The sequence below is a fragment of the Candoia aspera genome, chromosome 3, assembly GCF_035149785.1.
Source record: "Candoia aspera isolate rCanAsp1 chromosome 3, rCanAsp1.hap2, whole genome shotgun sequence".
Taxonomy (NCBI): Eukaryota; Metazoa; Chordata; class Lepidosauria; order Squamata; family Boidae; genus Candoia; species Candoia aspera.
Window position 1 is genome coordinate 44,268,604 of NC_086155.1, and position 23,767 is coordinate 44,292,370.

The 23,767-nt window shown below is 39.2% G+C and overlaps 1 protein-coding gene across 3 annotated transcripts in view; it reads left to right on the forward strand.

Annotated features, from left to right (window-relative positions):
• Positions 1-5,743: 5,743 nt before the first annotated feature.
• Positions 5,744-23,767, forward strand: part of SLC41A1 (solute carrier family 41 member 1) — a 47,665-nt gene continuing 29,641 nt past the window's right edge. Inside the window, exons 1-4 of one of the 3 annotated variants that reach the window (XM_063297496.1) lie at positions 5,744-5,875; positions 8,307-8,377; positions 9,385-9,641; positions 20,775-20,882. In XM_063297496.1, coding sequence (XP_063153566.1) covers positions 9,405-9,641; positions 20,775-20,882 — 345 coding nt within the window. In that variant the 5' untranslated portion in view covers positions 5,744-5,875; positions 8,307-8,377; positions 9,385-9,404. Of the gene's footprint in view, positions 5,876-8,306; positions 9,642-20,774; positions 20,883-23,767 lie in introns of all 3 variants that reach the window. The other 2 variants (XM_063297494.1, XM_063297497.1) reach the window with 2 other exon arrangements.

The window sequence follows — 23,767 nt, forward strand, 5'->3', positions numbered from 1 at the left end:
GTGACATTCCATTATGGTTTTCAGATTTTACTTACAATGTGTTTCATTATCATTAGGTGGAGTAGCCATTAACATTACACCATATAGGCTGGGATCAAATGGCTTACTCAAAATTACAAGCATCTTTATAAGCTCCCCTCCGTTCTGTTTTCTTTCTACATCTATCTCAAACTTCCCCACCCTTTTTTCCATTTCTGCTCACGGAATAACACTCAGAAGAGATGTGTCTCAGAATCAGAAGAGGATGTATGCTATGTCTCTGACAAAGGTAAAGTCCCTGAAAAGGAAAGCTCAGCATATTCACAAGGAAACAGGCAAAAGTGGCAATTGTGGAGTAAACATCCTTTACATGATATTACAAATGCTTTATCCCAGTCTCCTTCTATAAACCTAGATAGGCATTAAAATCCAATGGCTATTGGATTCTCTGCAGACAACTTCTCTACAGACAACTTCTGTCTCAAATGTACTATCGGATATCTTGACAAATCTACAGCTCTGCAAATCAAATTGTATTGGTCTTTGGAGATTTCCATTTACTTTCTGCCTCATTAGCAGTAAATGGGTACCATGTAGAAGCAAAAATTGGTGCAGCTTCAGACATGAGAACATTACTGCTTTGGAATTTATATTCAACAATAAAAAATTGGATTTTCTTAAAATAAAAATGTGTATTTCTTCAAAATTGTATAGGTGGGTCCTATATTCCTATTATTTTTCTTATGAATAAAGTTAATAGGCATTCCTTGCATCCTATAGCAGTGCACTAGAAATGTCAATTGGTCATAATCAATCCTATGCTTATTTCCTCATACATAATTCTGAGTTCATTAATTTGATACTTATCTCAGTTAATGCTACAGGAAGTCTAAATCAACTAAATGGTACTGATTTCCAAGCAAACTCATGTTAGAATTGTACACGTTAGAACTGTACCCATAATATTTAAGAAGAGAAGCACTTCTATTAAATTAGATCAAAACAAAATGAACACTATTTTTGTATTTTATTAAATCAAGATATTCTCAATGAATCTATTTGCAGAGGGAAACCTGATTTTTTTATTTGACAGGTGGCTGTTTTGTCAGTTGAACAACAGCAGCTGCATAGGAATCTAGCTTCACTACACAGGATATGAGGACGCTTTAATCACAGCTGTGGCTTAAATCCCAGCAAGGGAACAACTGATTTCACAGTGGTGGGTTATCTATTATATCTGAGCACAAGACCAGCACGTGAGAATATCATGACAGGACAATTCTGTTTGTATGTTCTCAGTTCAGAGGGAACTGCGCTTATCTCGTGCTCTGAACTTGCAGGTAAGGAGGCCAAAGACATTTATCCAGCTATGCCAACACAGGGCTTAGAGCTTCCAAATGTTTCAGAAGTTTGGGTCAAAGCTTAGTAAATGTATTGCACTCATAACCAAAAACTCATGGCAGGAAAGAGGAAAGGCTGAGACTTATACCTGTGCTAAGGCAACTACAATAAATCAACAGACAGGAGAGTCAAACCTGGATCCCATGTTATTCTAAGCCACCATGTAGTTTGTTTGGGACTTAGCATGTTGTGTTAACCCAGCCACTGTCATCTGTAAACCATGGGTTTATAGTTTATTCTCTTCTTCAGCCAATAATGTATAGTTAAATCGAGCAAGATACAGTATACAGCCAAAGAGCACAGGTACAGTTGCAATCAAAATTATTCAACCCCCATTGCAAATCAGTTTGATTGCCAAAACGTATAGACTTTCTGCTGTTTCCAATGAACAAAACAAACAAAAGCAATTGAAATAGCTCAACACTATGAATGCTTCAAGTGGAGTCCCCAAATTCAACTGAAAATGCAACTTATCATGACTTCTCCAGTCTCAAAATTATTCAACCCCTTCATGGCAAGCATCTTCAGTACTTAAAAGAGCACCCTTTTGCTGTGATGACCTGCTGCAAACAAGATACACAGCCAGACACCAGCTTCTGGCAGTGTTCCTGAGGAATCTTAATGGCCTCCAGTTCAGTAATATTCTTGGGTTTGCGTGCTGCAACCACCTTCTTCAAATCCCACCAGAGATTTTCTATTGGGTTCAAATCAGGTGACTGTGATGGCCACTGTAGAATCTTCCAGGACTACTTCTGCATCCAAGCTTTAGTGGACTTCGAGGTATGCTTGGGATCATTGTCCTGTTGGAAGGGCCAATGACACCCAAGCTTCAGCTTCCTTACAGACGGCATGACGTTTTCTCCTAGGGTTTCCTGATCCTTCAATGAATCCATCTTGCTGTCCACACGCTGCAAGTTTCCAGTACCAGAGGATGCAAAGCAGCCCCAGAGCATCACTGAGCCACCATCATGCTTAACTGTAGGCAGAGTGTTTTTTTCAGTGTATGCTTCATTATTTCCTCCAGACATTTCGTTGATTTATATGAAAGAAAAGTCGGCTCCAATATGCTCAAAATCATATAAATAAGCCACAGAAGTTTTGGGATTCTGTTCTGTGGAGCGATGAAACAAAACTGGAACTTTCGGCCCTATGGATCAGCGGTATGTCTGGAGGAAGAACTAATTTACAGTAACCGCCTAATTTACAGTAACTCTGGGCAGCACACAAGATAAAAACAATCCAATCCAATGCAAACAAAAGAGGGGACAAACCCAGCCAGTTCAATTAGTTTATGATTCAGTAGGTTAGGCAAATGTAGATAATTGGATTAATCCAGTAAACCATGGTTAACCATTGCTTAGCATGTCGTACCAAAACACCTCAAAACTGTAACCCTTAGTTATGTTAACCTAAGAGAAATCCTCATTGAACTGAATGTGACTTACTTCAAAGCAAGCAGGCATAGCAGTAAGCTACACTTGTTCTCGTAGTTAAGGCACAGCTGTGGAGTCAGGAAAATGACTTGGCTGAAAACCGAATATGGGCTGCCCAGTTACTGTAAATTAGGCGGCTTATGCATTTGTTTTATAAATAAATGACACACTGAGCCACCAACTAGCTAACCTCATTTAGCTTGTGCAAACCCGGCCTATGGCTCCTTCTGTATGGAAGAGCTGCACTGAGGTCAATACTGTCTCCTTATATCTGCATAATGTAGGGCTTGGAAAGTTGGTTCCTGCTAAAAAGAGATGATACCAATGCTATTTGCAGCATTTACTCAGGAGCTGCAGGGTGAATGGTTTCCTATAGACAGAACCTCCCACCATATCCCAGTTGCTGGGATTTTTTCCCTCCTTCCTATAGTCAAAATGACTTGCCACCATCTCCCTAGAGAGGTGTTGTGCGACGTTGACAACTCCCAGAATTCCCCAGCCAGAGGTCCACACATCTTAAAGTTGCCAAGGTTGAGAAATACTGCTCTAGGTGGTCTGAGTTGTAACTCTGTCATCTCCCACAGACGGTGACTAGTTGGGGATTATGCATTTTTTTTTCTTTTTGCAAGCACCTTGAATAAGCTCCTTTGCATTAATCTGTAATCAAAACAAACTTTAGGTAGCATCATTACTGCTGCCCAAAGTCACTGAATAACAATATGGTAACTCTACAAATGAGGAACAGTCTTAATTAAGCTGCAGAAACACCACATTTTACCTATCTTTAGTGGACAGGCTCCCAATGATTCCTCGGTGTTTTTATAATTCTCACTCTAACTGGTAATACAACATATTTACCTATTGTATTTTTGCTTTGAAAAGAATATGCTATTTTAAGGAGGGGAAAGAGGTGGGGGGAACTAATTCCTTTATCAGGTTTGATCTAAAAATATGTCTGTAATGCCCAGATGCCCTATGGATATATAAAGTAATATTGTAATAAATAGCATTTCTTTAACTATAGCGCAGGGTTTCTCAACCAGAGTTCCATGGAACTTTAGGTTCCGCTAGAGGTCACTAGGGGTTCCCTGGGAGATCACGATTTATTTAAAACATTATTTCAAATTTGGGCAACTTCACATTAAAGAGTTCCATTCTTTATTTTTAGTTTAAGAACACTGTCAATGCATATATACAGGCCTACACATGAAACGAATATAATAATTCTGTAACGTCTGGCCTATATTTGAGCCTGAATGTGCAGGGGTTCCCCAAGGCCTGAAAAATATTTCAAGGGTTCCTCCAGAGTCAAAAAGTTGAGAAAGGCTGCTCTAACATATGCAGAGTGAATTTAAGAAAAAAAAGGGGGGTTGAAAGATTTTCTATAAGCCATTCAATTGATGCTCTTGGGTTTTATTTTTAAGCATTCTCCTTGGAAGGCCTTCTCTAGAAACCAGGAGACTGAGAGTTCTAGTCCCGCCTTAGGCCTGAAAGCTGGCTGGGAGACCCTGGGCCAGTCACTCTCTCTCAGCCCAACTCACCTCACAGGGTGGTTGTTCTGGGGAAAATAGGAAGAAGGAGTATTAGGTATGTTTGCCACCTTGAGTTATTTATAAAAATAATAAAGGCAGGATAAAAATTATATATAGATATATATAGAAAAGTGGTTGAGGCAGCTACTTCATGCAGCCTTTCTAAATAGAAAACAGAAGGGGAAAGCAACAGCATGCATAAAATAAATGCAATGAAACATGCATACATTTTTCACACTGAACAACCCAAATGGAAACTCTATGCTACTTCCTATGTAACTGTACTTTACATAAATATAGGGAACAAGCAGCTTTTGTTGTCTTTGACTCAACTCACTTCACAACTTAATCACACTGTATTCTCCCTTGAATCTACAAGCCCCTGTCCAAGTCTCCTGATCCATTCACCTCAGGACAGAGTACATGCATGTGTGTAAAAACTGAAAATCAATCTTTGGCAGTTAACTCCTATTTCTGTTTTTCAGGAGTGTGAGTGTGCACATTAGACTATTCTACTTCAAGGTAAAATGAATAGTCTTACAGCAACTGCAAATGTAAACAAAAAAATGAGTCAGTGTTAATTCCTGATAGCCACATCATCAAGTTTTCTTGGCAGCCTTACAGAAGTGGTTTGTCACTGCCTTTTTCTCTCAATGATTTTTTTAACTTTCCAGGCTAACTTACGGTGCTGGAATTACCTGGTGGTCTACCATCCAAGTCCTAACATGGTGCCACCCTGCCTGCTTCCGAACCCAGACAAGGTCGGCCAAGTGCCGCTACCCGTTGAAAGATGCAAACCCGGTGATAGTTGTAAACACTTTCTGGGAACAGAAAAATAGTCTATCAGGGAACACTTCTCCCGAAAGAGCTAGTTTTCCGCTTTCAGGGATGTTCGCTTCAGTTAAGGGATACTTTAAAGAGTTACTCTCCCTCTTGCACTCTAACGCAGGACAATTTAATCGTTTTATTCCGCTACCTCCGATTGACAATTGGTGTCCGCTCTTCCTCCCAAATCGCTGCCGGGACCAAGTGCTGCCAGCTGTGCAAATGCTCTTCCCTAAAGCGCCAGCGCCCCGCACACCCCGTTCGGAACAGCTGCCGAAACTCCCCAGGAAAGGAACGCCACGGCGTTCGCAGGGAGCATGTGATTGGCTACCACTCAGCCAAGCCCATCTTCCGTCTCTCTTCACGGCAAGAAGGGAAGGCGTCCTGCAAAGTCCGCCTCCTCCCCTGCTGCGGTTGGCTGGAGATGCTACCAATCCGCTCCAGGAACTCGGAATGGTCATTCGTGTCAGCGGTGCAGAACCAATAATCGGGAAACAGGCGGACAAGCATTGGAGGCGAGTGATGTCAACTCCCTGAGTGTGGGAGGAGCTTAGACTTAGCCCGCCCCTCTCTTGCTCCGCTAGCAGCAGCGGCTTCTCAGTCCAGCTCTAATTGTAAGCCAGCAGTCGTAAGGAGAGGGGATCGGGGCGAAAGGCTGGATAGCGGAACCCAGAAGTGGAATCGGGAAGCCGAATTGGGATGCAGGTAGGCTCATTCATTGCCCAAGTGGAATTAAGGCAAGGTAGTAAGTGGTGGAGGTATAGATGCAGGTTCCAGAGGAGGCTTTAAAAGTACAAGGCAGGGGGATTGTATAGGAACGGGGGGGGGGGGTTGTTGTAGGTACCTTTTCAGTAGTGTTTTATTTCCCGCCTTCCTGTCCCCTTTCTAATCCCTCAGCTGCTTTCTCTTTGCACCCGGGATTTGTGTTTTGGTGGGAGGACAAGCTAGGGAGAGTGGTTTATTTTGGGTAATGGCTGTGGAAGCTGGTTAATGAAGTGGAGTCCCCATGAAAGTAGACGGCTATTCTCTTCTTTGGGGGCCACAGCCGTTTCTGGGTATCACTTATGGGGTGTAGGACTTTGGGGAGGGGAAGATTTTGTTGACGGTAGAGTGTTACGGGAAAGGGAAGTATAGGCAGGTTAGGATGTGTGTGTTGGGTAACTGAGATGTTTCCCTGGGTTCTGTAATAGGATGCTGACAGTATGGATTAGATTGGAATAAAGAGCATTAAGGGATGTAACTGACTAAATTATGGATGAATTGAATCTGACTTTCTGCTGGAGGATGTAGGGTCATCACAAATATCAAGGGCCTGCCGGTGGATCTCAGGACATGGGCTGCTAAGAGATACTAAGAGATGAAGGAAAGGAGATGCAGTGAGATAAAGCAGAATATCGCTTTCTGAAAGTATTTATGAAACTTGGTGGTGGGATATTAGGTTATCTTTATTTCATGTACCTGAATGATTACGAAGCCATTGCCTGACTTATACATAATAATAATTTATTAAACTTGTATGCCACACACTTCTGAGCAGCTCACAACAAAGAAAGAAATTATAATAAATTCAATAAAAGATAAAAGATGAAGCAAGGGGTATCGCTCTCCCTCACTAAAGGCCTGGGTGAAGACAGCACATTCCAGATTTCCTTGAATATAAAGTTGGATTACATAGCTGTCTGAGAGCAAGTCTCTGCCCAATGTTCACTCCTTTCAAACTCAGATTTAAAGTCTCTTGAAGGCCGTCTTTCAAAAACATTAATACTATTTATTGCTTATACTAACATGGAAAGTTTCCAAGTTGTTTGCTTGTTTGTTTCATTAATCAATGAGTAATGACAATTGCAAATATAGCATTAGGAAGCTTGGCAGTTTCAGAGATTAATGCAAGAATATTATGCTTGTGGGCCAGTGGGAACTCATATAACATTACAGAACTTTGACAGTATGGCTGGTTGATGTTCCATCAGTTTTAAAAAAATGTATTCAGAATGACTCCAGAATTCACATAACAAAATTCGCTGACTAATGGCAATATCATCGCTTCTAAGATTTAGTATAAAGCAGTTAAAAATGTGTTGAGTTATGGTGTGTTGAAGTGGCTTGCTACATGTAGGATTCCTTGTACAAATATAAAACTAGTTCATTAAATGTCTTCAGCAAGTTAAATTATGTATAAGAATTTGGGGAAGTGCACCTACATGAGGAGTTGGGGAGCTAAGGCTCAAGGAAATTCTTACTTGGCCCTCTTGACATAATGAAACTCTGGCTGTTTTCACATAGCCCACTCAGTGACACTTTGCTTAACCATGATTTACTCACTATTATGGACAAATTAATGCAGCAACCTAAGCCACAAAACAGTGGTGGATGTAGGTCTTTTATGTTGTAGCTGGTCTAAAATGAGGTTGGATAATTTGTGGCTCAGTATATTTAACAAACCTAGCTAGTGTGGCCAGGCCATGGCTTAGTGTGTTGCATGAGCCTATGAGATAGGGTTAATTCAATAGAACATGGATTAGACTATTGTGCAAACAGAGCCAGAAAAGAGAACATGGAACTTACGCTCTAAACTAAAATTGTTCACAACTGTTAGCTGTTGGATTAAAAAAGCATCAAATACACAACACAGCAGAGGGCAGTAGTGTATATACATTAACACATTCATGTTTCTGCTATAAGTTTCCCTGCTTCCATACTTAGTTCAGACAAAAACTTCCTATCCCCAAAATGCCCTGAAGATACAGCTTTCTGGCTGCATTCAACTTCAAGGATATTCATTGCCTGAAGTTACACTGGGTCGCTAACAACAAATAATAGCCTCATCCTCTGCATGGAATACATTGATGCAATATGTCCTGTGACTCTGATATATGATGCTCTCAATTGGGGTTTAACGTAAAAGGAGAGGGAAGGAGGGGCTGGGCAGACATGATGGTGACAGAGGAAGCATATGGGCCACTTCCTTTGCAGCTGCTGTTATACTGACGTATGCGTGCATGTAGGATTCTTTGTTTTTTACTAGCATAGAGAAAGTAAAGCTAATACACTGGAGGGAAGAACAAAATGAAATGAAACAGTTTTTCTACAATTGCTGAAAATTATATTATGTCTTTTCCGTTTTTCTATTTTTCAGGTGAGAGCAGTGCGATCCTTGAAGAGTCTCTGAAATACTTTGTCACTGCTAACAGTGGACAAGCTTGCCGTGTAAGCCTATCCAGGGACTTCATGTTGCTTTAAATAAAACCTTAATTGCCCCAGTTCGTAAAGTGCACGATATCCTTTCAGAGAAAGGGGCAGCTCTCCTTACAGGCAACCAATAACCTAGCTGTCCTACAAGAACGTGAACTAGGAGTTGGGAGAAGGCCAGATGTCAACCAAGCCTTTCATAATCTCTTAGGTCACATAGCAATATGTCAGCTCTGACAGAATGAGTATTTTCCATTCTAGAAAAGAGGTAATATAAGAGTTTGATTTTTCCTTCAAATCTCTGGATAGTAGAAACTGACTGCAAAGCTGAATTCAGATTTTGTTCTATTTATCTTGGTTGTTGTTGTTTTTTAAAGCTTGGATCCAAATTAATTTCATGCTATTTTTAAAGACTAATATACAAAGTGCCTTACTGAAGGATCTCTTTTCTCGACTCTGAAGAGCAGCTGAACTGTTCCTAGCAGCCACAGTGGGACAGAACACATCAGCACACCACTTTGGATTATGTTCTGGAAAACTGCAGACCAAAGAAGCTGATAATCTGGGCACTTTATGTTGTGTGTTAAGCGTGCTGGATATTCCTTGCTGGAGGTTAGAACTCCAGGAAAGGTGAACCATAGTGGATTTGATTTTATTGGGAACTGCTGTAGTTTCTCTGCTGGCTCTGTGTCTGGCATCTCCAGTTCTGAATTGTGCTTGATGGGGTTTTTTCCTAGGGGTGCCAACCTTACAACTAAGGACAGAATACTAGAGTTGGGGGACTTGGCTTCTATGTGCCAAAAGCCATATCGGCTTAATCCCCAAACAAAAGTCTGTTGTTGCAACAGTTGCCTTCTGTACTGTATTAAGAAGGAGAACTACATAATTGTGCAACATAACGTCTAAGATGGAACTAAAAGAGGCTCATCATGCCAATGGAGTGGTGCTACCCATTGTTGCTGGGCCTATAGACTGTCTCTCCAGCCCTGACCGAGAACATCTCGTCGAGTCTTCTGATTTTTTAGGACCAGAAGGAGGAGGAGGCATGGAAGTGGTGGTGATAGAATCCCGAGCCAATGCCAAAGGGGTGCGGGAAGAGGATGCCCTGCTGGAAAATGGCAGTCAGGCTACTGAAAGTGATGATACGAGTACAGACCGGGGCCCAGAACCAACCTCTCCTCTCAAAGAGACTTCCTTTTCTATTGGGCTACAAGTCGTCTTTCCATTCCTGCTGGCAGGGTTTGGAACAGTGGCTGCGGGGATGGTGCTGGATATTGTGCAGGTAAGACTAAACTCTTCTACAAAGCATGGTGTGAAATTCTTAATCCTGAGTTTGCACATTTGCTGCTAGTGGCTTAATCCTACACTCTGTATCAGTTAAACACTAAGCAAGAAATTATGATGTATGTCTAAAAGTCTCCTTCCTAGTTAGTAGATTGCACATTCTGGAATCAGAGATATCATTGCTATTCTTTAATTGATTCTTAAATCAATTAAGAAAACACCCTTAAGAATTTAGGGGGGAAGGAATATCTACAGGTCCTTCTCTATTCATTCTCTGTTCTCTTATTCATTCAAGATCCATCTTATAATTCTCAATTTTAAGCAATTTCTATAAGTTTCTTCCTTCTATAATCAAGGAGTATTTTAAAATCTTTTCAGGATTCTCCTCAAAGCTCATACTCTAGATAATAAATAGAAGAAAAGTGTCCTAAGTCGTCATAACCTTTTCAATATTGTCTTTGCGTGGTGACTGGTAGTAAAATGTATATCTACAGAATTGTCCATCTGAGATGACTCAAATTGCTGCAATAATTTGTAACTGTGTAGCCAGTGATCAAAGCTGGTGATGATATAAATGCTGACAAATCAGAGTGACTACTACATGGCTAAAAGATGTCTGTAGCTGAGAACTCAGAAGCTTCCTTAAGTTTTTGCATGTGTTAACTCTGATCTGGCTGTGCCCAAATTCACATTCCTCTTTCTGTACATTAAATATTAAGGCAAGCACAGTTGAGGCTTCCAGCAGACTTGCTGAAATCCTAGTTGACATGTGAGAGCTACCCACTTTTCAAATGAAGTAACTGAATTTCTAGGATTCCAGTGTCACTGTCCTCTGAACTGCCTGAGCAATTAGAGTGTGTGGTTAAGTCATATTAAAGTTCAGGGATCTATCTTTTTTGCTTCATTTATTCAGGAGTGGGTCTTTGGATTTGCAAAATCTAACTTATGCCTGTTATAGGAAATAGTCAATAGCATATTATAGTCAACCAATCTTGGTTTTAAGTGTTATTCCCAGGGAATAACAGTTATTCCTTAGGCAGTTATACTTCGTTTTGTTATATCTATTCAACTGAGTCAGCATTAAACATTATGTTCAGAAAAAGAAGTTTATACTTTTGGCCATTGATATATCAGTTTTAAAACTTGCCAAATGCTCAGGTTCATGATCTCATTAGGCAAGAAGGGATTTTTTCCCCTACTTTTTGCAGGATGAGCAATATCTTTATAATGGTAATTGAGCCAGATTAGAGCTATGCAGACATTTTAAAAGTGTTTTATTATATCTAGTGTGAGAGAGGTCAATTCCTAAAACAACAGGATCATGACTTGTTTTGGCTGGCTACAGAATCTGTTGTATAAAAGCCAATGTGGTTTGAGGAATAGCTTCAAGCATAATGTAGATTCATAGACAAATCAGATTATGTTATATCTCTTGCAGCAGTAGAAGATTTTAATGTAGATGGACACGTCTTTTATCTCTATATATGATTAAGGCAGAGTCATATGAAGAACAACCATTTACCAGTTTGAGCTGGCAGAGCTTCCCAGTATCTTTGGAAGATTTCTACCACTTTGCCAAGATAGGGAGGGAAGTCATGTTTTCCCACAAATAAGTATTAATTCATGAGATGTAGTTTGTTTGACATTTCTACCCTTACATTTATGTGTTACACAGTATCTTGGATGATTTTATATATATACATATTTTTCATGCCTCAGTGGGAACTCAGGATTTCTTCAGGTTTTTTTTTCTTTGCAGAAAAATGTTCTGAAATGGTAGCAGCACAATCCTGGGGACATTTCCCTTGACTGCTCTTATTGTCAAATCTTTGACTTGTAAAACTAGTGGATGGAAATTAGATTTTCTCTGGACATGTCTGATAGCTTTTCTCTCTGGACAGATGGCCTTTTTGACATTCTTCGCTTATAAATCCACTACCTTTACATCCCCACAGAAACAAAAATATGTCTTCCTGCCCCCACCCTTTTCTCCGCTAGTCCTGGATGGGAGCCATATAAGGCCGATCAACCTCCCTTTCTTTGTTTTTGTCAGTTGAATGAGTTTTTTTTTAATTAGGTGAAAGAGATTGCTGCTGCCTGTCCTTTTACCTCGAAATGATTTTATTTTTAGCACCTGTGAGACATAGAGCTTGAATAGGAAATCCTAAACAAACATAGGCTATCTTCTATGGCTTGAGATCAGGGTCCAGTGTATCCTTGGGATTCTTTTCAGAGGCTTTGTTCCAGTTTTCCCCACAAGTTAAGTGAGGTGGATAGCAATGAGAAATATGGTTTTCTTGGTTGAAACATCACAAAGTGGAATGTCCCTGCCTAAAGCCATTGACCAGTGGTTTCTTTAGGGTCATTTTGATTACAATGTCTTTTTTTTTTGTCCTTCTGGATCTTTTATAATATGATATTAACATTTGGAACTGAAACCCACTGTGTTTATGTTGTATATCTGTAACCATACTGTGAAACAGATTTTGATTTTAAGCTGCTGTTTCTTTTATAGTATTTCTTTATTTAACACTTGTGAACTGTCCTGAGAACATGTTGTCAGGAAGCCTGTATAAAAGCTATGAATAATAATCCAATATATTAACTAATAAGTCATAAGTTTTGAGGTGGATACAGATCTAACTTAGGGACCAGAAAAAAAGTCTTATTTGAATAGTTCAGCCTTTGAACGAGTTATTGAAGGAGACTGTAGTTTTCCTTTTCCTTGGTGGCTTTCAGAGAAAGATTGGTCAAGAACTGTCAAGAAGACTTTAAACTAACATAGGATATTGTTTCTTGGGAAAAGTAGATTAGGCTATACAGGTACAATCCATTAAATTCTGGTGATTAATCAATCTCTTTTCAGCCATGCTTAGAGCTAAATTTTCTGCTCCTGCAGCTCTGTTCATCAGCTCCATGAAACCAAAGTTCCTGGTGTTATGCAATATGTATAATTTTATGCTGTTTAATTGAGAGAATCCTGGGCAAAACATTATCCCTGTGATGGAATACAGTAATTTGGAACTGTGATGAACAGTGGCTGTGTAATGATCAGGTTACCCCTTAGCCATTTAAAGGTCTTCAAGTATCCCTTGGAACTAATCAAATGATTGGTTTGCTGAAGGGGTGTGGTGAAGACATGAATTAAGATGGTTATCCATGATCTCTAATTCTGAGAAATGCGGATAAGAGAATGGTCACTGTCTTGTGTAAAAGGACTTTACCTCCTTGTGAGTTCATGGATAGTACTTTTTATATAAAGCAAACAGTAGTCCTATTTAGCATATAGTCAGACACCTCTTGAAGCATGTTTTGATAGTTTTAATGGAGAAGGGAACCCAGTTTTTTATCATTTCTATTTGAACCAGCTTTGCAATTTGATATGGAAGTTCTCTGAACAACTATAATACAAATTATGATTTGATAATTTTTTCCAAATTACCTGGAAGTAACCCACAATCCCACTTACCTTTTAATCAGAGATTATAGTATTTGGGGACCAGGATATTAAAGAATTGCTTTGATCACTAAAACATGCCTATTTATTCTCCAACTTGATTGATTTTGTATATGAATTCTGCCTTGAAAACGGGGGGGGGGGAACTGCTAGGAGGTAATTTGATGATATAGAGAAAAGGACTTCTGAAAACCATTCCTACAATTAGGCAGAAGATAATCTGATATTCAGGCTATATATTGAACAATAAGACATTTCACCATCAAAACTAGTGCTTTCAACAAACAACTTTGAAACAAACTTGAAATCAATCAAGATCCTAGTATACATTGGCTGTCTATCTCAGTTAACCATCTTGACACTGAATTCTGCACTACATCAAAATTCCTAGAATTTTTCAAAGGCAGCCTCATGTCTTATCACAATCTAGCATAAATTTTACCAGAGGATAGTTAATTGTGTCCAGTTAATCCTTCTCTAAGAAAGGATTCACTCCATGCATCAGATAACACATTCAAGGGCATTTCTGTCAGTTTCATTATGCAGGTCATGATTTTATGAGATACGTACAAATTAACCTATAGCCCACATTTGGAATACTGTATATAGTTTTGATTGCTATATCTCATGAGGAATGTTGTGGAACTGAAGAAAAGTATAGAGAGGAGCAACCAAACCAAAGGATTGAAGCAGTTCACCTTTGAGCAAGCATTGCAAAATTTGGAATTTGTAGATTAGAAAAGGTGAGGAAGAAAGGATATGATATGGCTTCATGAAATTATGCATAGTGTAGAGAAAGTAGGTGGAGAACATTTTTCTCCCCCTTGTAATGCTGAGGTTTTCCAATAATGTTTTACAGTGTTACCTTAGCACTGACCAGCTCAGTGACAGACCATGGAATCTGCTGTTTGAAAATGTAGTGATTGAAACTTACTTGGACAGTCCATTAAAAAAAAACTAATAAGACAGACTCACATTGGCTACTAGTTCTGATGGCTGCATATTACATCTATTGTTGGAGACAATATGCTGCTCTGTACATTTGCAGGAGACCTTGAAGAGAAGGGCCCTTTTGTCTCAAAGGCATATTTCAAAGGTTACTCTTCAAAATCAGTTTTATTCTAAGTAGTCAGAGAAACATTTTTTTGCTCTGTGCCCAAAGACAAAATGTTGGGACTGCTTTGGGAAAGTTGTAACCCCAGTACAGTAGATCTGGAGAGCACTAGGTTAATGGATTATGAGGGACTAAATTTCAGAACTAGGAAGTTTCCATCCAGGAAGGTTGTCTGCATTAATTCACACTTGCCTTCCCACTGCCTGATTCTGGGAATGGTTACTGAGAAATCTGTACTATGGTTTTTACAGGTCATGTGTTACAGGAATATCAGATTTCAGTTTTATTTATTTATTAATCAAATTTATCACCACACATCTCCCCCTGAGGAGGGACTCTGGGTGGTTTACAATAAGAACACAGTTAAAACAATGGAATATAAAACTATACAATAAATATAGTACATAATAAAATACAAATATGATGGACAGTTATTTGCTGTTCAGAAGGTGCCCTTTCCTAAGTAAAAATACATAATTCGTTACTGGTATTTGCAATGATCTGTGAAAATACAGGTAACATAACTGAGGGTAGAATTAGTGAATTTATTGATGTTATGCCAAACCTTGTTTTGCTGCTGTTATGAGTTTGTGTCCCAATCGTCAAGAATGGCATGCATGACATTTCCGTTACTTATTTTATTTGGCACTGCGGGTTAAACCGCTGAGCTGCTGAGCTTGCCGATCGGAAGGTCGGCGGTTCGAATCCGCATGACGGGGTGAGCTCCCATTGCTAGTTCCAGCTCCTGCCAACCTAGCAGTTCGAAAACATGCAAATGTGAGTAGCTTAATAGGTACCCCTTCGGCGGGCAGGTAATGGCGTTCCGTTCAGTCATGCCGGCCACATGACCACGGAAGTGTCTACGGACAAACGCCGGCTCTTCGGCTTTGAAACGGAGATGAGCACCACCCCCTAGAGTCAGACATGACTGGACTTAATGTCAAGGGAAACCTTTACCTTTACTATCCTGCCTTTATTATTTTTATAAATAACACAAGGTGGTGAACATACCTAATACTCCTTCCTCCTCCTCTTTTCCCTACAACAACAACCCTGTGAGGTGAGTTGGGCTGAGAGAGAGTGACTGGCCCAGGGTCACCCAGCCGGCTTTCAGGCCTAAGGCTGGACTAGAACTCTCAGTCTCCTGGTTTCTAACCCGTTGCCTTAACCACTAGACCAAACTGGCTCTAGTAGAATCTTTCTACTTATTTATGTAATTCCCCTGTGACACAAAGCTGAACTACCATCTAATGGCTGTAATTTTCCTCCTATTTTGCTTGTAATGATCAGCCATGGGAGGTGAACTGTAATAATGAGTTGCCTGAGGCAGAATAAGTGCCAGTTTATCTTCTCTTTCTTTTCATCATTCCCAAGTATCTTTTGAGGTGATCTTGAGGAACTTGTCTGGTTCAGGTTTCCTTTTGGGGAACAAATGCAAAGTTCTGTGAATGGAAAGTGATGAGAGCCAGCATGTGATTACAAGAATAAGGAGGATATTTAATAAAGTAGTGGAGAATAGCGGTTGAGCTAGTCTTGTTAAGAGCTAACCAGTACTAATGAATCTGTATGATCCATGCCTTTTCCATTATTTTAGCTTCTCAGGCAGCTAAATTTCAGAAAAGTCCCATACAGCCTCTTAAACCAGTGCTGATATTCACATGGATGGACTTTTATATGTCAAAAATTTAATTAAATCCCTTTTGGATGCAAAAGTAGTTGAATGAATTTACTCTTTGTGATATTATAGTTACAGATTTGGGTAGAGAATGCATGATCTGGAACAAATATGGACTTTATGGCTTAGTTGAAAGTTGCATAGGTTGGAAGAAATTAAGATGTCTCCCTGCCCTCCATGTTGCCTCCCCCAAGAACACTGTTTTCCTGCAATATTGCTTTCCCCTTGAGCAAGGTAAAAGGTTAAAAGTTATAAAATAGAATGAATTCATACAAAGAGGATACCAGAAAATTAAAATATGACAGGAAACCCCAACTGTTTAGACAAAAGATTCCCTTCAGACTTAATCAGAGACCTTGTAAGACAAAAGGTCGCTCATTCACAGAATTCAGGTGAACAGCCAAACAGATCTCCATAACCAAATAACAAAAGATTCCTTCCAAGGTGAACAGTCCAGGCTAGTAGACAAGGCCCCAGCCCAGCAGAGAACCTGGACTATCAGAACAGGAGACACAAACAGCAGGGGGCTGACCACAGACCACCTCTTCTCTGGTAAACTGCACTTTTCTCAGGTAAACCACTTTTCTCAGAAGTTCCTAGAGGGCCGGGACACTTTCGCATAATGACAGTCAAGCTCTCCTATATACAGGGCTTGCGGGGGAAATATAGCCACCTCCAACCAGCAGACTCGGTACATGCTCTTGGAAAATAAAATTATCTCTGTTCAAGCAATCGCCTAAGAACTTTCATTCCTGGCTCGGAACGGACCTAGTAAGATTTCCTTCCAGCATAGGGATAAAGGGTAGTACCTGAAACATATGGACTTGTTATTGGCGAGTCATACATCTTTTCCATCCTTTTCAGTCTGAGAAAGATCTTTGTGGTATTGGTACATCAGTTCCAGTATGACTAAGTTTTGAAAGTGTGTCTATTTTGTACTTTGGCTACTGACCTTTGTATTATCTAATGCAAGGATTGGTTGGCTTTTCAGTCCTAGGTGTCATCGCAAATACAGATCTGAGGTTTTTCGGTTTTTTGTTTTTTAAGAAAAGCAGGTCAAAGAAGTAAGTACAGTTGTGCAGCATTGCAGGATTCTCTACTCCAAAGTCCCAAATTCTTGTGAGACTTCAGTGTTCTTGCATGAGGTCTCAAAAACTCTCATAGCTTCATGTTTGAGAGGCACTTCAGGGCTTCCTTTAAACTCTGGCTATTGTTCACCAGTGTAACTGACTTTATAGCCAACATACAGAGTGTACCTTTCTGTGCCCATAATCAACTAGTTAAAATTTTAAAGGTTCTTTTATTTAAACAGTAGTGGTAGTGAAATCATGAGGGATTGATGGAAGTGATGGGGAGTAACCACACTAGTTGCCTTCTAATTAATTGGCATTTTGTAATTGGCCAAGGCAACCATAATATGCTCTTAGTATTCCAGATATACCCATAATCTTTAAAATGTTACTTATCTATGCCTTGGGCTAAAGTGAGGAAAGAAAAACAGGAGTGTTCCATTGGTCCATTGATCAACCAGAAACTTCTCATTTCTTTTTTTTTTTCCTGAATATTCCTATTCCATCTGGTCATTTAAAAACTCGTTCTGGATTTATGTTTTTCTTTTGCCATCTTCCCATTTCATTTTGTGTTGTACCTTGAAACAAGCTGTGTAAGCTAAGGATACGAGTTGTCCTATTGATTTTTAAAATAACTCTGGAAACCTGGAACAAGGATGAAAACGCTTAAAATTAAACAAAAAAAGATGTATAAGTATGATATAGCAGGCAGTATGATGTAGTGGTTATAGTATTAGGCTAGGACTAGGGAGATTCTGGTTCAAGTCTACCATTAGTCATGGAAATTAACTGAGTGACTTGATCTGTCACTCTCTAAGTCAGGGTTTCTCAACCAGGGTTCTGTGGAACCCTAGGGTTCCGCAAGAGATCATTAGGGGTTCCCTGGGAGATCACAATTTATTTAAAAAAATATTTCAAATTTGGGCAATTTCACATTAAAGACATAAGTTTCATTCTTTATTTTTAGTTTAAGAACACTGTTAATGCATATATACAGGCCTACATATGAAACAAATATTATAATTTTGTAACTTGTGGCCTATATTTGAGCCTGAATGTGCAGGGGTTCCCTAAGGTCTGAACAATGTTTCAAGGGTTCTTCCAGGGTCAAAAGATTGAGTAAGGCTGCTCTAAGTCAATCAACTGGGAAACTGGGAACTGAGCTCCTGGAGAAAAGGTGGAATGTAAATTGAACAAAGAAATAAATGTAACAATGCCTTCTAGGAAGTGAAATTTCACCTTTTCCTTTCACCAAAGTATTACTTTTTTTTTTAACTGTAAAACACTGTGTGTCTGAATGGATTCAGCAGCACCCAAATTTAATAAATATGTACATAAATATTATCAGACATAAGCCCACAGTGCTTTCAGATATGTAGAAACTGGGACATTCAACCAATACATTTTCACTGTAGTATTGCACAACTCTCTGCCAGTCCTAAAAATAATCATTGAGGTAGAAGAACTTGTTGGCCTCAGTCCATGACTTTTAGAAGGTTGAAACACTATAGTAGGTAAAAGAATATCTTTAGAGATCATAGTTTAATAGCCTCTTTCTATGGATAAAAAGTAACACTAAACTTCATAGACACATTCCTTTTAATATTTTTGGTTGTTAATTGAGAAAGCTATGTTTTTGAAGAACAGACCTTTTTTTTTTTTGAAAGACAAAAAACAGACAAAAACAGTGGTTTCCTGAGAATATTATTCTCAGCTCCAATTGCTTACAGTATCTTCAGTTGTGAACTGGTTAGTAATTTCTTAGGATAGTTGAGCTCTTAGGTTTGCATCATAAAATCCCCAGGAATTTCAGGGAAGGAAATGTTGGTAATCTTCTACCAGAACTTAAGCAATGACCATCTTCCACTGTCCTGACACAACTGAGCTGTATGGGAGATAGGCATGGAGAATGATTATCCTTTCCTATTTCCAGCAAGAAGGAACTAAACAGGATAATATTAAAAGTTATAATAAAGTAAAAGTAAATATATCTACATCTGTGTGTGTGTGTGTAAGAAAAAGAACCACTCACTTTGAATGCAGTTATAGATCCTGACCTGGCAAACACCAACCTGAAAATAATTTTATGGTGGAAGTCTTATTGCTTAGGTGTTGTGCAAATTCAGCCACTGTAGCTTAATCAACAACCATGATTATATAAACAGTGGCTTAGTGCAATGTGTGAATCAAGCCATAATGATAGAAGCCAATGATGAAGGTTTAAAAGAAAGATTTAGACAACTCTAGTAGTATTAGCGGCTATGTCTTTATATGTAGTCCAGGATCAGAGGCAATAGGCTACTCCATATAGCTGTTGAGGAAGAATGCAATTTTGTCATGTCCTGCTTGTAGGTTGCCCATATGCATTTGGTCAGCTCCTGTGGATATAGAATGCTGGATTAGATCCAGCACAGCTCTTCTTAGGTTCTTAACTCAGGCATCTACTCTTACTGGAAAGTTAATTTTGTGTTATTCTGAAGGCTTTATGCCTTCCCTGTGGCCTTTGTGGCTTTCTTTTCTACTCCAAAAAGTCTTTGCTCTGTAATTATCATTGCTGAAGAAAACCATGTTTTGCCCTTTATATATAGAGTGTTTGGGTTTATGCTGGAAGGGACAGGATGTTTACAAGTCTTTGGATGAATGGGAATGAGTTTATTTCTGTTAGTTACCTCAATTTTTCCTTTGCCCACATTCATGTATGTAAGTCTTAATTGGAAAGTAGACCTGGTAATCTCTTTGTGGGAAGAAAGGCAGGACATAATTCAAAAAATGAAAATAATGCCGAGTTTTGGGGAAAATAACCTTGTTATGGCTGTTCCTGATCTAGAGTTCTGAACTAAGAGTTTGACTCCCATGTATGCCAGATAAATTTCAAAGCTGAATCCTATCTGTTTTTACATGCTCAACTCTGGTCAGTGAATTTTACTCCCAGGGCCTTGTAGACCAAATTGTAGCCTTAATGACCTGGATTCTGTAACTAGACCTTGACTACCAAGAGGCAGGCATTATGTGACCAGCTTTTCCTATTTGGGGCTCATGAGACATAGGTAGCCAGATGTTATTCTATGGCGTTTTAATCCTCTACCGTGAACTGAACTCATGAACCTTTGCACTTTAGATGTCTATATAGAGCACATTAACCTTAGGAGCTATCTAGGGTTTGGTGCTTTATAATTGCAGGAAAGGATATATAGAATCTATTAGAATGGTATACATAGTCCTCCTTCCCTTAAGCTCTCAGAGCAGAGAGATACAGATGTTGCATTCTGTCATGCTCCCATGTAAAACCACATACACAAGGTATGCCATAGTGTAGCATTCATACCTCTGTGCTCCAAAAGCTTAAGAGAACATGTTCTATACCATTCTGATAAGTATAACTAGACAGTAACTTTCAAAAAGATAGGTGATTGCTCTCTATTAAGCAGGAGACATTTGTCATCCTCATTCTTACTCATTTGTTGCAATTACTTCAGCTTCTTCCTTAAAGCCAAATAAGCTTTAATCATTGGCCATGCAGTTCTTGCCCACTGCAGAGGATTCTGTGACTCATTCCACAGAATGCATATTCTGTTGCCCTATATCAACATAAAAATAACTTATCCTATTGTCCAAGCATAACCAAATAGCTTCTGTTCTATGTAGCAGAACATCAATAACAGGACATGTTCTTTTTCTGATAGCCAGTCTGCTTTGGCAGAATCTCTTGGTAAGTATTGAAAAATCTTAGAATTTCTAATGGCGTATTTCAAAAATAACTGCTCCTTGCTGAGCAATCTCTTACTAGATCCTGAGTGATTTCCTTGGTTTTACAGCACTGGGATGTCTTCAAGTATGTGACCGAAGTATTTATCTTGGTTCCAGCTCTCTTGGGACTGAAAGGGAATTTGGAGATGACACTAGCTTCTCGCCTTTCTACTGCTGTGAGTATTTCGGTCATTTGACTAGCAAACAGCCTTCATTTCCTAACATTGTTTTTCTTTGCATATACAGAATTTGTGTTAATTTAAAAAGGGGGTTTCTTTGAACACATTTTCAAACAGTATCAATCACTTCAGATAAAAAGGTATTTTTTTGAAAGAGCCAAATGTAATTTTGCAAGTGAAGATCGTCTATATTTGGAATGTATGTATATGCAGCTGTTCTCAGTTTGATTAATGAAGCATTATAACCCACATGACCAGTGCTCTAGAACCACAGTGTTATTTTCTACCTTGCTATGAGACATAGCTTAGTACTGCTGGGCAATGAGAATATACAGTAGTCTCTGTGTGTAAACAGGTATTGTCATGTGCCTTCTCCAGATCTGGAGAAAATAATATAAAAACAACAGTGTCTTGGATTCCCAATTATCCTCCAAGAATTCACTGTTGTTCATGAGAGTGTTTTCTCACCTTCCCATTTGCTCCATAGTTTTCTGCAAAATCTGCTCATGAAAATTTAGAAATTCTTGTGAAGGGTGTAGGATATAGTTGGAGGACTCCAATAATGAAAGTATGGTGGCAAACAGCATGTCAATTTCTTTAAAAAAAAATAGCATAGGTTCATGTTTCTCTAATTTTCACCCATTCTAATTTTCTTTCTTTACATTTCTGCTTGATCTCAAGTTCCAACTTGGTTATATGACTATCTCTTCTACTGAGGTGTGATGACTGATAATTTGATGTTTTTGTAGTTTTCCAGGACTTAACTGCCATTATTTCAGTATACAAAAGCAGATCCTGCTTAAATATTAATACCTCAGCCTGTTCAATTTGATAACATTGCAAATTCAGAGTAAACATCCTCCTACTGACTTTTAAGATACAAAGGAAAACAAAATTACTTTGCTATGTAGAGAAATGTTGCAATAATCTATTTCTCAATGCTGATGGGTTCCATGGTGATGAACCAAGTGATTAGGTCTTCATATGTGACTAAATATATTTTGCAATATTTAAATATCTTTTTATGTTGAAAATCGTCTTACTTGAGGAAGGGTGGGATTCTAATAAAGATATTGTCATAATGTGGATGTTTGTCTTTTTTCTATCATGGTTAAAGTGATAGTTGTTTTTTTTTAAGAGTGAAAGGCTGACATATAAAAGCAGTTTAGGTATCATGAGAGAAATGTAGAGTTGCCAGTGTATGGCACAAACTGAATGATTGGAAATAACCTGGAAAGGAATGGTTTTGGGGAGTTAAAACAAAAACCTAAGTTTCAAAGTTAGAAGAGAGATTTTTTTAAAAAGGTGGGTTGAGGGATGTGCAGGCAAGATCTGTAAGTTGCTGGAGGAGTTAAATATTCCTTAATCAAAACAATTTATTCTTTGCCAACTTTCTCCCCCACCCCCATTTCCTGTATTGTCAGCAGTATCAGGTGTAACTATATCTTTGCTAGGTTAATCTACTTTGACCCTCAGAAGAGCTGTGAGTGAAACTGGCATGCCTAACGTTATGTAGTCGCAATAGTAAACTTTGTGATAATCACTGGCCAATTCAAAAGCAAAAAGCAAACAAATTCTGAGAGCCAATTAAAAGCATTTGTTGTTTATTCATTTAGTCGCCTCCGACTCTTCGTGACTTCATGGACCAGCCCACGCCAGAGCTTCCTGTCGGTTGTCAACACCCCCAGCTCCCCCAGGAATGAGTCCGTCACCTCTAGAATATCATCCATCCACCTGGCCCTTGGTCGGCCCCTCTTCCTTTTGCCCTCCACTCTCCCTAGCATCAGCATCTTCTCCAGGGTGTCCTGTCTTCTCATTATGTGGCCAAAGTATTTCAGTTTTGCCTTTAGTATCATTCCCTCAAGTGAGCAGTCTGGCTTTATTTCCTGGAGGATGGACTGGTTTGATCTTCTTGCAGTCCAAGGCACTCTCAGAATTTTCCTCCAACACCACAGATCCAAAGCATCGATCTTCCTTCTCTCAGCCTTCCTTATGGTCCAGCTCTCACAGCCATATGTTACTACGGGGAACACCATTGCTCTAACTATGCGGACCTGTGTTGTCAGTGTGATGTCTCTGCTCTTAACTATTTTATCGAGATTTGTCATTGCTCTTCTCCCAAGGATTAAGCGTCTTCTGATTTCCTGACTGCAGTCAGCATCTGCAGTAATCTTCACACCTAGAAATACAAATTCGTTCACTGCTTCTACATTTTCTCCCTCTATTTGCCAGTTATCAATCAAGCTGGTTGCCATAATCTTGGTTTTTAAAAAGCATAGTAAAAATAATTATAACACTGATATAATCAAAGTATGGTGTATCCTGCAGATAGCAAAAGTAAACTTAGCTACATTCAGAAAAATAAAGCTGACTAGATGGGGAGTCATTAGGTGCAACCAGGCATCTATGTAATAAGAGTGATATAGCAAAATATATGTTACTCTTTGCCTCGTTACAGAGGCAAAGTCTTGGTTCAAATGGGATACCCTGTAACTTCCCCTCAAAAGCAACTCTTAGAAGGGCATTACATCTTGCCAGAGTTAGGACTCTGATGAATTTGGGGCACTGTCATATATTTAATTATTTTTTTAAAAATGGCATTTTTACGGTTCTCTTTTTTTGCCCCCTGTTTAAAATGTAAATTTTTAGAGAAAGTTTATAAAGAAACCTTCAGCAAAGGATCGTTACCTTGTCGTGGTGCTGGAGCTTGAGCACCTCAATGATGCCATGAGCTAAACCGTGAAGGGCCACCCAAGACGGGAAGGTCATGACAGAGAGGTCAGACTAAATGCGATCCCTGGGGAAGGTAATGGCAACCCACCCCAGTATTCTTGCTGTGAAAACTAAATGGATCAGTACAACCAGAGATATGTCGGTATACC